A 16,192-nucleotide genomic window follows, 5' to 3' on the forward strand; every position below is an offset into this window, starting at 1 on the left:
AGTTTAACGTTTTTATATTGGAAATTAAGGGAGAAAATGCCAAAAATCTTTCTATCTGAACGATCGGTTGTATGGGATATATACTATATATAGCTCCGATCAAAGTGATTTTTTCAGGAAATCTTCTATAATATATTAGAATAAATATCATCAAGTTTAACGTTTTTATATTGGAAATTAAGGGAGAAAATGCCAAAAATCTTTCTATCTGAACGATCGGTTGTATGGGATATATACTATATATAGCTCCGATCAAAGTGATTTTTTCAGAAAATCTTCTATGATATATTAAAATACTTATCACCGAGTTTAACGTTTATACTTTCTAAATTAAGGGAGAAATAGCCAAAAATCTTTCTATCTGAACAATCGGTTGTATGGGATATAACTATATATAGCTCCGATCAAAGTGATTTTTTCAGGATATCTTCTATGATATATTAGAATATAGATCACCGAGTTTCACGTTTATACTTTATAAATTACGGCAGGAATGACCAAAATCGTCTTATCTGAACGATCGGTTGTATGGGAGATATATGTTATAGTGGTCCGATCCTACCGGATCCGAGAAATGTCTAATATAATACAAAAATACATCCTTGTGCCAAATTTCATTGAGATATCTCAAAATTTGAGGGACTAGTTTGCGTTCAAACAGATAGACGGACGGAGGGACAAACGGACGGACGGACGGACATGGGTATATCAACTCAGTTCGTCGCCCTGATCAAGTCGGTATACTTAATGGTGAGTCTACTTCAATATTTATCAACGTTACAAACATCGGACCAAAGTTAATATACCATTTCATGTTCATGAAAGGTATAATTAATGGAATTCAAAAGAATTATTTCATAATTATCCACAACCGCATACCGAGCCTAATATACCCGTATAATAGGTTTCATTATCGCAGGATTTGTTTTTTTTTTTTATGTTTTTCTACAATACCAATTTGACTCCTTATGATAAGAAAAGGGAATAGTCTTCATATGTTCCCATATGGGTACAAAGGGGATTGGTCCTATCGTTCCCATTCGGGTATAAATGGGTACAATTAGTCTCTTCATAGGGCATGCTCAAACAAAAGAGAACAGCTCAAAACATACAAAGAGATCAAAACTGGCATTGTTCACATACTCCTATGCAACTCATTCCGGATTCATCCTAGACTAATCGCATTTTTTGCAGGGATATAATAAGTTAGAGTAGTAATTGTTCTTAACATATTTCCCAGCTCACTTAAGTATGCACTTACCTGCCATTAGGTTGCCCGTAACATCAATCAAATCATTTTGGCATGCCAAGTCTATGGCTGTAACATAATTGTGATACGAAAATCTTTGGCATATTTCAATGAAATTAAATTCTATCCATGCACGTTGGTAATCAATGAAATTGAAGTCTTGCAGTAATAATTTCAATGCGTAAATTATGCCGAACTGTTAAGCGTGGGCCAATAATGTTGTTGTTGTTTTTGTGGTTATGTTGGTCGTAATGGGCATGTTGGTATTTGTTGTTTTTGTACGAAGCCAAATATATGAAAGTAAATGTACAATTGGTGAAATTTAGAGGTTTCATATTAAATATTTCAAGGTAAATTCTTTATTAAATAGCTATTTAATATAATAATATTTATACGGATTAGAGATGTCAACTTTTTCTACTTTTACATATTTTAAACTTTGCAGCAATAAACCTTTATTTCTAGCAAAATTTTGATTGGGAGTTTCATTTAAAAGTTATATGGAGTTTAAAAGTTTTTCTGATCAGACTTTGTTTTGCGGAGCTTCTTCCTTTCTCATTTTCCGTTCCTCTTGCACATTTTCTTCCACTTAGTCAGTATTGCCTCTTATTTTTACTATTTTCCGTATCTATCCGTGACCCCCTACTTACCGATTTTCGCTTCCTTCGTATGTATATCTCTTTTACATTCTTTACGTACTTCTCTGTTTCAATCTCTACCTGTACCTTTATCTCTATCTCGGTCACTACCTCTAACCCAACCTCTACCTCTTTAGTCGCCATTGCGTTCATCGCCTCCGTGCCTAACTCATGCTGTATATAATATTATCGATCTGGTTACTTTGGATAATAGCTGACGGGTAGCACTGCCTGGGCCGCCAATGTTGGGCATTATTCGCGTTAGGATTCCACTAACTTTAGAAACTTTCTCTCCCACCACCCTGAAGTGCTCCTTAACAGTAAGTTTTAAGTCAATGTTTACTCATAAATATTTCAATAAAGGATTTGACTTTATCTCATAATCTCCTATGGTTAGGACTAACTCATCCACACTCCGCTTTGCGGTCACCAAAACCACTTCTGTCCTATTGCTAGCTATTTCCAGTCCCATGTTCGTCAGCCATTCCAATCTTTTCTTACGGCGTTATTACATAATACTTTTCTCTAGCTCTTCCCCTACGACTACGTCTGCCTCTATCACCACCTGTAGCTCTGCTCCTACCTCCAGCTTCACTTCTCTACCGGTGCCTTCATCTTTACCTTAACCTAAACATTTACCTCGACCCCTAACTCAACCTCTTACTCTACCGCTTCTTCTATATTTATCTTTACCTATTTCCCTAGAAAATATTGTTTTTATCTACTTATAAATATTCGGAATAACACCCGCAAATTTTACTAAAAATTTCGGCGACACACAGAGGGTTTTAAGTCCGGGCAAACTTCTGTGAATACAAAAACGGTGACCTAGTAACCGAATTCTGTTCTCCCGAATGAAGAAAGCGATGAATCGACGATGATGGAATTATGATTACAACGAAGTCAGAATAGCATTACAACAAGGCCGCACGTGCTGATAGCTTGTCTGCGGTGCTTTGCAAATACGGGGGGAGGAGTTGGTGAGGCACATGCATCCACTTCTTTACCAAATATGGTCGTATGAAAGGAAGCGCGACAACTGGAATCAAAGTGTTCTTTGCCCAGTCTACAACAGTGGAGATAATGCACACTGTGCCAACTATCGCCGAGTCAGCCTACTTAACATCGCATTTAAGGTCCTGGGAAGCGTATTGTGCGAAGGATTGAAATCCACCGTAAATCGGCTGTTTGGACCTTTTAAGTGTGGTTTTAAAAAAAAATCTACCATGGACCAGATTTTCACTATGCGCCAAATCTTGGAAAAACCTCGCGAGAAAAGGATTGACACACATCACAGCTTCGCCACATGCGACCTTCTAGGCCATCCCGCTCTCCCACCCCCTAGATCCATGAGGAGTCGCCATAGCCTCGGCTGTTAATGAAACAGGATTCACCACTAATATGTGAGGTAAACAATTGGGTTTGGAGAAGCAACCTGAAAAGTTGCGCTACACAACCCCTTGAATCTGGTATTTCAGTCGCCTCTTACGACAGGCATACCTACCGCGGGTATATTCCAACCCCCAAACGCAGCTTCATTGAAAGCTTAACCGCTCTGGAACAATATTCTATGCATGCAATTATAGGCGTATACTGACGACTTTGATATCATCGCCCTGAAGACCAGCGCTGTGAGTTCTGCTTACTCCAAACTGGAAAAAGAACCGGAAAAGATGAGTTTGACAGTGACTAACGACAAGACGAATTACCTGCTGCCATAAAGCAACGAGTCAGCACTTTTGCGAATTGCCAAATACGCCACTGGTGGCAGCCTTACTTTCGAAATAGTAAAACACTTCAATTATTTGGGAACCAGCATTAACACTAACAACATTAGCTCTGAAATGCACCAAAGAACCACATTTGCCAGTAAATACTACTTTGGACCAGGTAGGCGATTGAAAAGTAAAGTCCTCTCTTGGTAAACGAACAGCATGCCTTTACAAGCACATATCGTTACCTTTGTTGTTGTTGTAGCGATAAGGACACTCTCCGAAGGCCTTGGGGAGTGTTATCAATGTTAATGGTAATTTTCCGCATGCAGATCCGGTACGTTTCCGTCCTGCTATATGGTACAGAAGTATGGATGAGATTCTGTGAGTGTTCGAGAGAAAAGTTCTTCGACAGATTTACGGACCTCTACGCTTTGGCGACGGCGAGTACCAAAGAAGATTTTATGGTGAGCGGTACGAGCTTTGCACAAACATCAACAAAGTCCAGCAGCTAAAAGACAGCGGCTATTTCCCTTTATGCGAACAACTAGATGGCCATAACCGTTTAAACGGTTAAGCTCCAAGTAAATAAGTTCAAGTACTGCTAGTTTTCGCTAAGGGTGCTTGTTTGGTTCGGAAGAAATTAAAAATACCGAAAATGTTAGAATAGTTAATTTCTAATTTTCGAATTTATGGACCGAAAGAGCACATATTTCCGGGATTCAAGTCTCTAGCATGTACGTATGTATTATATGTAAATATTTTATCTGCGTATTTAGGAAATTCATTGCATATTACAAATCTTTTGAGTTTTTTGAATTTTGCATTTTTAATTATCCTAATGAATTTTTTCCACAGGAATGTTAATGCATTTTTTGCAAATGTAATAAATTTTTTCGTAATATATTTGCATTTTAGACAAATTTATTTATCTAATAAAACATTGCAAATTACTTCCGTTGGCTAAAAACCAAATTTAATTTTTATACTCAGCTGAGCAGAGCTCACAGAGTATATTAACTTTGTTCGCATAACGGTAATCCGTAACGGCATAAACTAATCAAGATAGATATAGACTTCTATACATCAAAATGATCTGTGCGAAAAAAGAAATTTATTTAGCCATGTCCGTCCGTCCGTAAACACGATAACTTGAGTAAATTTTGAGGTATCTTGATGAAATTTGGTATGTAGGTTCCTGGGCACCCATCTCAGATAGAATGAACGGAATCGGACTATAACCACGCCCACTTTTTCGATATCGAAAATTACGAAAAACCCAATAAGTGCGAGAATTCATTACCAAAGACGGATAAAGCGATGAAACTTGGTAGGTGGGTTATAAGGTCAATTGTTAATTTAGTCTTTACACCACAGTAGTATGCCATCATCAATTGCCTCATCTTGGAATATTCACGAAAGGAAAGTTATTGATGTTTGTACATGGGGCAAATATACGAAATTTCCGACAAAAATTGGTAATCGTCAAAAAGTGCAGAAAATTTTTTTTTGTATTTTTTTAAAGCAGTTTTTATTTAAAAGTAAATGAAAACAAACACAAATTTGGTACAAAAATTAAAAAAAAAAAATAAAAAATGTTTCTACCCTTTTTGATGATTGCCAATTTTTGGCGAAAATTTCGTATATTTGCCCCATGTACAAACATCAATAACTTTCCTTGAGCGAATATTCCAAGATGAGGCAATTGATGGTATACTACTGTGGTGTAGAGAAAAAATTAACAGACGGGTATGAAATATTTGACGGTTACCCGGTTTCATATTTTTGCCGATATCTCTAAAACCGGGTTTCGGGTATCAACAAAATTGTACCTAAATATACCCCATATAGGTATGATAAAATTTCAACACAATCGGTTAAGAAGTGTTTAAATAAGTAAAAAATGTAAGGTTTTCCGGGTTTATATTTTTATCAATATCTTCAAAACCGGATCTCGGGTATTAAAACTTTTTGACCTAAACATACTTCGTTCACATATCTATATGTTTTTAAAGTTTCAAAAGAATCGGTAGAAAGGTGTTAAAATAAATGTATTGCAAACTTTGCAGTAACAAATATTTGGCGGTTATTCGGTTTTATATTTTTACCGATATCTACAAAACCAGGTCTCGTGTATAAAAAAAAATTTTACATAGCTAAAATATCGATATAATCGGTACAGAAGTGTTGAAATAAATGTATATTGAACATTGCGACCTCAATTTTATATATGTTGCTCGATCTTTTGACTATATCTTTGTGAGGCATTATGTAAGACGAGTAAGGGCGATGCACTATAGCTCCAATTTACCCCTCAATGTTCCTAACAAAAAGATATTTCCGTGATACCATGTTTCAAAAAAAATTTTTTTCTCCAAAAAAACCAAAGTTTGGCGGATTTCCCCATATGCTTATTTTGATCATGCTGGAGACTCGAAAAAGACTCTAATATGATTAATAATTTCAAAAAATGCTGGGTGGGTAGTAGACTGGGTTGGCCCCCATACAAAAAAAAAAAGTTGCTAATATCCGCCCCTAAATTTGAAGACTATGTTGAGAGGGCTTCGGAAAATTTTTTTTAATTTTTTTTGATCCTTCGAAATATAGCCGAACCGGTTTTTTCGTTGTAACTTGGTTATTTGACGTCCGATTTTTAAAATTGATATGTCATTATTTTGGCCTTGAGAAGCTTCCCATTTCCGTTTAATGTCCTTTTTAGCTATGAAGTCGTTTTCACATGATTAGGTCAGCTAACAAAATTTGACCCTCCCTAATGAATGTTTTCTTCCTTACCAAACGAAAGTACTTAAAAATTCAAGAAAATGGTGCTTTGAAACCATATTACTAAAATAATAAAAAAAGAAGTTATAGCACTTTCAATATTTATTGCAATTGTTATTTTAGCTGATTCTTATTATACTTTGACCTGAAACTCATGATATTTTTGGAGGAAAAATTGCAGGGTTTGCATTGAAAAGTTAATAAAGATATCCCAAATATCATGAATAGGGGAAGTCAAAGTAAATAAGTGAGTCAAACCTGTTGTTTCGTATTTATAATAATAACAGTATGCGACAAAATCAACTTTTTTTCTGGGTATTGGACAAAACCCACTTTTTCGTAGAGATTGAGGCTTAAGTAAACAAAGTACTATCTCCGTTTTTCAAACTTAGCCACCAAAAAATAGATATCGGCTTACGAAGTTTGAAGTTCGAAATTCTACATTTCGAAATTTTATTTTATTTTTTACTTTCGTTTGGTAAGGAAAAAAATCAAATTTTGTTAGCTGACCTAATCATGTGAAAACGACTTCATAGCTTAAAAGGACATTAAACGAAAATGTGAAGCTTCTCACGGCCAAAATAATGACATATCAATTTTAAAAATCGGACGTCAAATAACCAAGTTACAACGAAAAAACCGCTTTGGCTGTATTTCGAAGGATCAAAAAAAAATAAAAAAAAAAAATTGTCCGAAACCCTCTCAACATAGTCCTCAAATTTAGGGGCGGACATTGGCAACTTTTTTTTCGACCCAGTCTAGTGGGTAGTAAGATGCTTATACTAGAGGTTTACGCCGATCACTGTATCGGCGGCGGCGGCGTTGGCGGCGCGCCGGCGTACGCCGGTGTTCTTACTTTAAAAAGCTTGATTTTTCTATTTAAAAAAATAATATTTACAAAAGGTTTTGTTTGTATGTATTTAAGGAAATCAGCGTGTTGGCCATTTCGAAAGATCCGTAGTTTCTGCCTCAAGATCTCGCAGACCATTCAAAAATGTTCAAGCGCAGCTACTTGCGGTGGGATTGTCCCTCGTTCACTTACTCCAGAGAGGCTTCGAACCTAACCCCGGTCTTTGGAATTGGTACTGCTGCGTCTTCAGAAAAGAAATAGATATACATAAAATATGCACATTTTTGTCTGTATATGTCGTGCAAAGCGTAATTCCACCTAGTGTTAACTCCTAATAATCGTCGCGAACACAATTTCTCTAAATCATTTGTGGCTCCTTGGCGGTCACGCACAAAGGCGACTTACGGTTGCTATTAATACTCATGACTCTCGTGACACAGGGCGCTTCCAGTTTTTTCGGCAGTTTTTAAGAGCTACAATTCCCGATGTGCGAACAGTAGTAATCCCGAACACCAGTCGCTACCACGCCTCCTGACCCTCACACCATATGCCAGCACAGAAGCTATAGGACTGCGACTTCGAACTCATACCTTCGTCGACGTCACTTTCCTAGAAGCTCTAGGTGTAGCTCCGAAGACTCTCCAACGGATGCTTTTGTCGCGCTATGCTGCCGAGCTACACCAGAGAAACACTTTGAAATGTTAGGGAGTGACTATTCGGCCAAGGATGCTGCCCTCGAAATCATAAGCAGTCTAAGTGGATGTCATTGCGTAATGGGTGAAAATCGTATTATCCTCGGCGCATCTACATAATTAAAATTTTACAAAGACTCTGCATAAAATTTTTAAAATTTAGACCAAAATTTGCAGACGTTTGTGTTCACAACATTGATTTCAATAGTCTTCGTTAAATCAAAACGATATTTTTTTTTGAAAGTCGACCGATTTTAACTTGAAAGATGTTAACTGCTGTTTTCCGGCCTTATGATATAAGATCCCGTTATGGATGACCGCGTAGCTTCTGTTTTCAGACTAGTTCGACTGTCCACTACGTCATTAGTTCGTCTTGGGAAAGCTTTTGCTTCGCCACTTTGAGTGTTCTTGCGAAGAACAAAGCCTCACCAGGTAAATATATGTGCCCACGTATTCACATTTGTAAAAGGAGCCGTAACGTGTAGGTGATATTTAAACTTGGTTGATAGGCTATAAACAATGTGATTCACTCCTAGGGACTAGTTTTGGATAGGGCCGCCAACTTTACGAAATGTCACAGCGGAGACTTCGGCGTTGAAGGATGAAGTGTGAAAATCAAAATTAACATTTCAGACGCTATTGTATAGTTTCGCAAATGAACAACAGATGTTTGAATGTAAACCCAAGTGATTTTTCAAACCCTTCTCATACGTACATAAATCCTCAACTTAAGTATGAGGTAAGAATCATTTCAAAGGAGTGTTTATGCCTCTAGAACCTAGTAAAGGATTTGGCATCACTGATTTCGCTTATTCTTTCAGCCAATCGCAATATAAAATTTTAAAAAACGGCACCTTTTTGGGTAATTTGGTTGTTTTAACAACTTGAGGACAATTTGAAAACATGTTCGCCTTGGGTAATTTTATTTGAATTGATTGTTCATTATTAATTTTTTGAAAAAAAAAATATCTAAATTTATAATCTAACTCTTCTTTTAGTGTTTTGTTTAAATAAGTCCGTGTTAAGCTAGCATTGAAAGTGTCTGTTTTTTAAATAACTTTTTAAAATTTAGAAAGAGTTAAATTTCGCAATTAGTTTCTTATAACTGGCAGCGATGCGCATCCGTTGATACACTTTTGACCATATCCGACCAATTTTCGACATGAACAATAAATGGCCTAAACAGTCTTAAATTAGAAGAAAATATAGTACCGCGCCGGACGCCGCCGCCGCGCCGAAATTTTTGACATTCGGCGGCGGCGTGCGAAAAACGACCTAAATCGGCGGCGGCTTATACCATAACAGTCAGGATTTCGACATAATCATTCTTGCGAAACAGCTTTAAACATAGTTACAGCTGAATAGAAAGAAGAACTTAATAACAAAAGGTCGATCATTGCAGTTTTCATTGATCTCAAAAGAGCCTTTGAAACTATCGATCAGAAAATATTATTAGAAAAATTATCAAGCATTGGTATTAAGGACAATGAATTAGATTGGTTTGATAATTTCTTAACAAATCGTAAGCAAAGAACAATAATTGGTTCAGCATTATCGGACAAAGTTGACGTTAAGATTGGTTTACCCCAAGGCGCTGTGCTAGCTCCAATTTTATTTAATATTTATATTAATTATATTAAGTATATATTGAAATTCAGTACCATAAAACTATTTGCGGATGATGCACTAATTTCCATAAATGGTAGGAATGAACATGAAGTAAGAGAAAAACTGCAAAGTGATTTAGATGCTCTTTATATTTGGCTGTGTGATAACAGACTAAAAATTAATATTGAAAAAACTAAATATATGGTAATAACAAGGAAAAATATTGCTCATTTTGAAACTATTAAAATAAATAATACTAAAATTGAAAAGGTGCAGACGATTAAATATCTCGGCATTCAAATAGATTGCAAACTAAAATTTGATGGCCATGTTGATTATATAACAGGTAAAATAGCGAAAAAATATACTTCATTCAAAGAACCTGTAAAAACTTGAGTAGTTATTATAAAGCAAAAGTATATAGGTCAATAATTCAGCCATACTTCATAAATTGTTCTACTATTTCCTTTATATTGAGGATTCGCAAATCGATAAACTACAAAAAATGCAGATAAAGCTATGCGCTTTATATTAGGTAAACGTTTTGATACCCCCATTATAGATATGCTACAAAGTTTGAATTGGATGAGCGTAAAACAGCAAATATTTTTCCACATTATGAAGTTTATATACAACATAAAAACCGGAAATTTGCCTGATTATCTAAAAACAAGTATTAAATTTAACTACGAGATTCATGACAGAAATACGAGGCAGAGAAATGATTTTAAATTACCTAATTACAAAACGAAGGCTGAAAAAAATAGTATTTTTTACAAAGAGTTAAAATGCTTCAACGAATTACCTGCAAATATTAAGAATTGTGATAATAACTTATTTAAGAAAAGATTATATGCTCACGCGAAGCAATGAATATAAAATAAATATTAGGATTCGAATGAATTTGTGTTACATGTTTCAAATTCAAATTCATGTTTCAAATTCAAATACTAATTTAAGTTCAATTTAATATTGTTAGGTAGGTTGAACTGGCCGGTCCATGAGGACCTCACATAGACTGATTGAGTCCGTAGTGTTACCAGAAGTTTGTTTTAACGACCAAACTGAAAAACCCTATCAAAAACCAGGACCTATGTTATAAAATAACTCCGTCCTCTTGGCAAATACTAGAAGCTTCCTAGGACTTAAGCCACTTGCTGCTTCTAGATCTGACAGCTGTATCACTCCTAATATCTGGAGTCTTAGCCTGGCAAGTGCAGGGCACGAGCACAGAACGTGCTCGATCGTTTCCTCCTCCAACCCGCACTTCCTACACCTGCTATCACTGGCCAAGCCTAATTTAAAGGCATGTGACGCCAGAAGGCAGTGTCCAGTCAGAATACCCGTCATGAGTCTACAGTCCTCTCTTTTTAATGATAGAAGCAACTGTGTTAGTCTAAGGTTGTAAGACCTACACATAATCTTCGACACTTTACAGCCCCGCGCTTGAACCCACGCCTTTTCTGCTTGGTCGATCATGTGCACCTCTCGCATTCGCTTAATATCGCCCAATCTAATTGGGACGTCTACGGAGCAAGCTTCAAGGGATGCGGCCTTTTTAGCTAATTCGTCCGCTTTTTCATTCCCATCTATTCCCATATGCCCTGGGACCCAATATAGATGTATGCTTCTCCCTGTCCCGATTCTCTCCAGAGACTGCTTACACTCTAACACGCATTTAGATGCTGTGCTATGCGAGATTATTGCCTTAATTGCTGCTTGACTGTCAATATAAAAGTTAACACGGTTGCAGCTTAAGCTATTCTCTTCCAGGGTTTCTACTGCTTTGGTTACGGCTAATATTTCCGCTTGGAAAACGCTACAGTAATCCGGCAGCCTGTAGGATCTGCTTAATTCCGGATCAGCGCAGTATACCGCAGACCCTACTCCTTCCACTATTTTGGAACCATCGGTGTACACATGTATCGCCTCGTCCGCCATTTGCGCACCCTTGCGCCAACCGTCCACCTCTATTGTGGCCTTAAGATCTCCCTCAAAGTGCAGGTAGGGAATCATGTAGTCTGTTCGTCTTGTGACTGAGGACGCTATACTACTATGGCCATATGGTCGGCGCTCAAGCTGCCCCGAAGCATCGAGCCTGGTTGCGGTCGTTAACGCTTTGTTCTTTGCTACCAGGTCTACAGGTGGAATGTGCAGAATGGCATACAGTGCAGCCGTCGGGGTTGTTTTCAGGGCTCCCGTAATGCAAAGCATCGATAGTCTGCATACCCCCTCTAATTTTTTGAGGTATGTTGTTTTTTGTGTGGCTTTCCACCAAACAAGAACTCCATAGTATAGAATAGGGCTTACAATCGCTGTAAAAACCCAATGAGAAAGAGAGGGCGATAGGCCCCACGTACACCCCAGCATTCTTTTACATGCATAGAGTTCCGTTGAGGCCTTCTTGACACTCTCCTCCAAGTTGAGCTTCCATGACAGCTTACTGTCTAGGATGATTCCTAGATATTTTGTGCAAGGTTTCTCCTGTAAGGTCACCGCTCCTAACTTAGGCCTGGTCCAATTTGGGACCTTGTACCTCTTTGTAAACAAGACCATATCCGTCTTCTCCGCATTGACTTTCAGCCCGACATTAGATGCCCAGGTATGAATATCCCGAAGCGCCCGATCCATCAAAGAACTAATCGTTGGAAGGCATTTTCCACTTATGACAATTGCAACGTCATCTGCGTAAGCCGTAAGTTTTACGGGTCCCTCATCGAATTGCCTGAGCAGTTGGTTGATGACCAGTGTCCACAGCAGAGGTGATAGCACCCCTCCCTGCGGCGTGCCCCTGTCCACTGATTTCGTGGCCTCGTACAATCCCCATTGTGATGTAATCTTTCTGCAATTTAACATGCAGCCGATCCATCTGATTAAGGCAGGATGTACTTTAATGTAATTAAGACCATCCATAATCGCCCATTTTGCAACATTATTGAAAGCCCCGGCAATGTCCAAGAAGACTCCTAGAGCATACTCCTTATATTCCAGGGATTTCTCTATGCTTATTACCACCCTATGCAATGCGGTGTCTACCGACTTGCCTTTGGTGTACGCATGCTGTGTTGTGGAGAGCAGCTTTTCATCCACGTTGGACTTTATGTACACATCTATCAGACTCTCAAAGGTTTTGAGCAGAAATGATGTTAAGCTAATGGGTCTATAGTCTTTGGGATACACGTGACCGATCTTCCCCGCCTTTGGTAGAAAAGCTACACGAGCAGTTCTCCAAGAGTGCGGTACATGATTCAGTCTTATGCACCCATCGAATATTATTTTAAGCCATTCCACGACCGCCCTACTTGAGACTTGTAGCATGGCCGGGAATATACCATCTGGGCCCGGCGATTTAAACTTAGAAAACGTCTTCACTGACCACTCGATCTTGGTATCGGTCACCAAGCCCGGCACCACTAGCTCCGTGATCGAAGTGTGAGTGATGTCTGCTGGTTCTTCTAAACCGTCTCCCGATGGGAAATGTGTATCGAGAAGCACCTCAAGGGATTCCTCACTATCACGTGACCATTCCCCGTTCTCTTTCTTTATTAGTCCCTGGACTATGTTTCCCTTTGCTAGGACTTTTTTCAACCGTGCTGTTTCACTGGAGCACTCTATGTCCGTACAGAAACTTTTCCATGAGTTTCTCTTCGCCCTGGTAATTTCACGCTTGTGGATCCTCAGTAGATCCCTGTACTCGTCCCGACACGCTTCGCTTTCCGCGGTCTTTGCGAGTTTAAACATTTCTTTTACCTGTCTTCTTAGAAGACTCAGCTCATTGCTCCACCATGGCGGCTTTGCTTTTCCTCTGAATCTTCTTAGAGGGCAAGCTTTGTTATTGTTAATTAATGCAAGAATGTTTTTAAGTGTTGATCTAGACTCTAAGAGTCGTAATAAATATTGGTCACATAAATCTTTCGAAGAACTTTTCTCTCGAACACTCCCAAAGCCGCTTCATCTGCTGTTGTCATGGTCCATGCTTCTGCCCCATATAGCAGGACAGGTACGATAAGTGACTTGTAGAGTATGATTTTAGTTCGCCGAGAGAGGACTTTACTTTTCAATTGCCTACCTAGTCCAAAGTAGCATTTATTGGCAAGATTGATTCTTCGCTGGATTTCAGTGCTGATGTTGTTGCTAGTGTTGATGCTGGTTCCCAAATAAACGAAGTCTTTTACTATTTCGAAATTATGGCTGCCAACAGTAGCGTGGTTGCCAAGGCGCATATGCGCTGACTCTTTGCTCGATGACAGCAGGTACTTCGTTTTGTCCTCATTCACCATCAAACCCATCTTTACCGCTTCTTTTTCCAGCTTGGAGTAAGCAGAACTAACAGCGCGGGTGTTTAGGCCGATGATATCAATGTCATCAGCATATGCCAGTAATTGCACGCTTTTATAGTATATTGTTCCAGTGCGGTTAAGTTCTGCAGCTAGTATAATTTTCTCCAGCATCAAATTAAAGAAATCGCACGATAGGGGGTCACCCTGTCTGAAACCTCGTTTAATTTCGAACGGCTCGGAGAGGTCCTTCCCAATTCTGACTGAGCTGATGGTGTTGCTCAACGTCATTTTGCACAGCCGTATAAGTTTTGCGGGGAAACCAAATTCAGACATAGTGGCATATAGGCAGCTCCTTTTCGTGCTGTCGAAGGCGGCTTTAAAGTCGACGAAGAGGTGATGTGTGTCGATTCTCTTTTCACGGGTTTTTTCCAAGATTTGGCGCATTGTGAAAATCTGGTCGATAGTAGATTTACCAGGTCTGAAGCCGCACTGATAAGGTCCAATCAGCCGGTTCACGGTGGGCTTCAATCTTTCGCACAATACACTTGAAAGGACCTTATATGCGATATTAAGAAGGCTGATTCCACGATAGTTGGTGCATTTTGCAGTATCCCCCTTCTTGTGGACTAGGCAAAGAACACTTAGATTCCAACCGTTGGGCATGCTTTCGTCCCCCCATATTTTGCTAAGAAGCTGCTGCTCAAGCTCCTCGCACTCACGCCTTTCTGCTTCTGCTTTTTTCTTCCTGAAAAGGCGTCTCGCTTCCCTTTTCAACTCACGATAGCGTTCACACACTCCTCTTGTCGCGCTGGCTTTTAACGTAGCCCTGTAGGCAGCGTCTTTTCTTTCGGTTGCAACGCGGCATTCTTCATCATACCAGTTGTTTTTTCGTGGCCGCCGGTAACCAATTTTTTCCTCGGCGGCGGTACGAAGTGCTTTGGAGATATGCTCCCACTGCTCCTGTATTCCTTCAGGATGAGTTATGCCCTCAGAGAGCAGGTGTGAGAGTCGAGTTGCGAAATCATTGGCAGTCTGTTGTGATTGAAGCTTTTCGACGTCTAGCTTTCCTTGTGTTTTTTGTTCCTTGTTTTTAGCCGCGTTGAGGCGGGTGCGTATTTTGGCTGCAACGAGATAATGGTCCGAATCGATGTTAGGTCCTCGGATCGTGCGCACATCTAAAACACTGGAGGCATGCCGTCCATCTATCACAACGTGATCGATCTGTTTGCCAGGGATCAGGAGACAGCCATGTAGCTTGATGTATCTTTTTATGCATGAACCTCGTGCTTGATATGACCATGTTTCGAGCACCGGCAAAGTCAATCAGCCTCAGTCCGTTAGGAGAAGTTTCATTGTGTAGGCTGAACTTTCGGACTGTAGGGCCAAAAACACCTTCTTTGCCCACCCTGGCGTTAAAGTCGCCAAGCACGACTTTTATATCATGACGGAGGCAGTGCTCGTATGTGCGTTCTAATTGTTCATAAAAAGTGTCTTTCACCTCATCGTCTTTCTCCTCTGTCGGCGCATGTGCGCAGATGAATGATATATTAAAAAATTTTGCTTTTATTCGGATAGCGGCGAGACGCTCGTCCACAGGCGTGAACGCCAGCACTTGGCGACAAAGTCTCTCTCCCACCACGAATCCGACGCCGAAACTGCGCTTATTCGCATGACCACTCCAATATATGTCAAAATTTTTGATCTTTTTTCTTCCTTGCTTCGTCCAACGCATTTCTTGGATGGCGGTGATGTCAGATTTTGCTTTGACGAGGACATCAACCAGCCGGGCATCTGCACCAATCCCATTCAGGGAGCGGACGTTCCAGGTGCATGCCCTCAATTCATTGTCCTTCAAACGTTTGCCATGGTCGTCATCAATAGAGAGTGTATTTATCCGAGGCTTGTTGTTATATTTCATTGAAGTATGGTTTTACGTGGCGGGTCCCAAGCCCAGCGCACAACCCGCTCAGCGGGGGTGAAAATATTACTTGGCACGTTTATATAGCGAGCCGCTTGCTCCAAGACAGACGCCCGCTTGCAGCCGCACCTAGAGGTGTACAGACGCTGCCGATGAGATCTCCCCCGGCTAGCCCTTAAACCGATTATGTCAGAGTGCAGCCCCCTAACACGCTTGGAAGCCTAGCTGATCCTCTTTGGAAAATACGAGCACTTTTCACGTTGTCGTATGTGAATATCTATTGCTTAAGAAGGAACGATTCATAATAAACGATGCATTATTTGGAGCCTTATGCTGATAAAACAAGTAAGAAAGTCTAAGTTCGGGTGAAAACGAACATTGCATACCCAGATGTGCTCTTGAAACGCTGTTATAAAGCTGCGCAATAATACATATATGGTTCTATTTCGAACTCATTTTGGTTC

The 16,192-nt window shown here is 39.5% G+C and overlaps 1 protein-coding gene across 1 annotated transcript in view; it reads right to left on the bottom strand.

The window, feature by feature from the left end:
- htt (huntingtin) overlaps positions 1 to 16,192 on the bottom strand; it is a 395,162-nt gene that overhangs the window by 276,603 nt on the left and 102,367 nt on the right. Inside the window, exon 11 of the mRNA XM_067768365.1 lies at positions 1,262 to 1,445. Coding sequence (XP_067624466.1) covers positions 1,262 to 1,445 — 184 coding nt within the window. The remainder of the gene's footprint in view (positions 1 to 1,261; positions 1,446 to 16,192) is intronic.

The sequence above is a fragment of the Eurosta solidaginis genome, chromosome 1 (genome assembly GCF_040869045.1).
Source record: "Eurosta solidaginis isolate ZX-2024a chromosome 1, ASM4086904v1, whole genome shotgun sequence".
Lineage (NCBI taxonomy): Eukaryota > Metazoa > Arthropoda > Insecta > Diptera > Tephritidae > Eurosta > Eurosta solidaginis.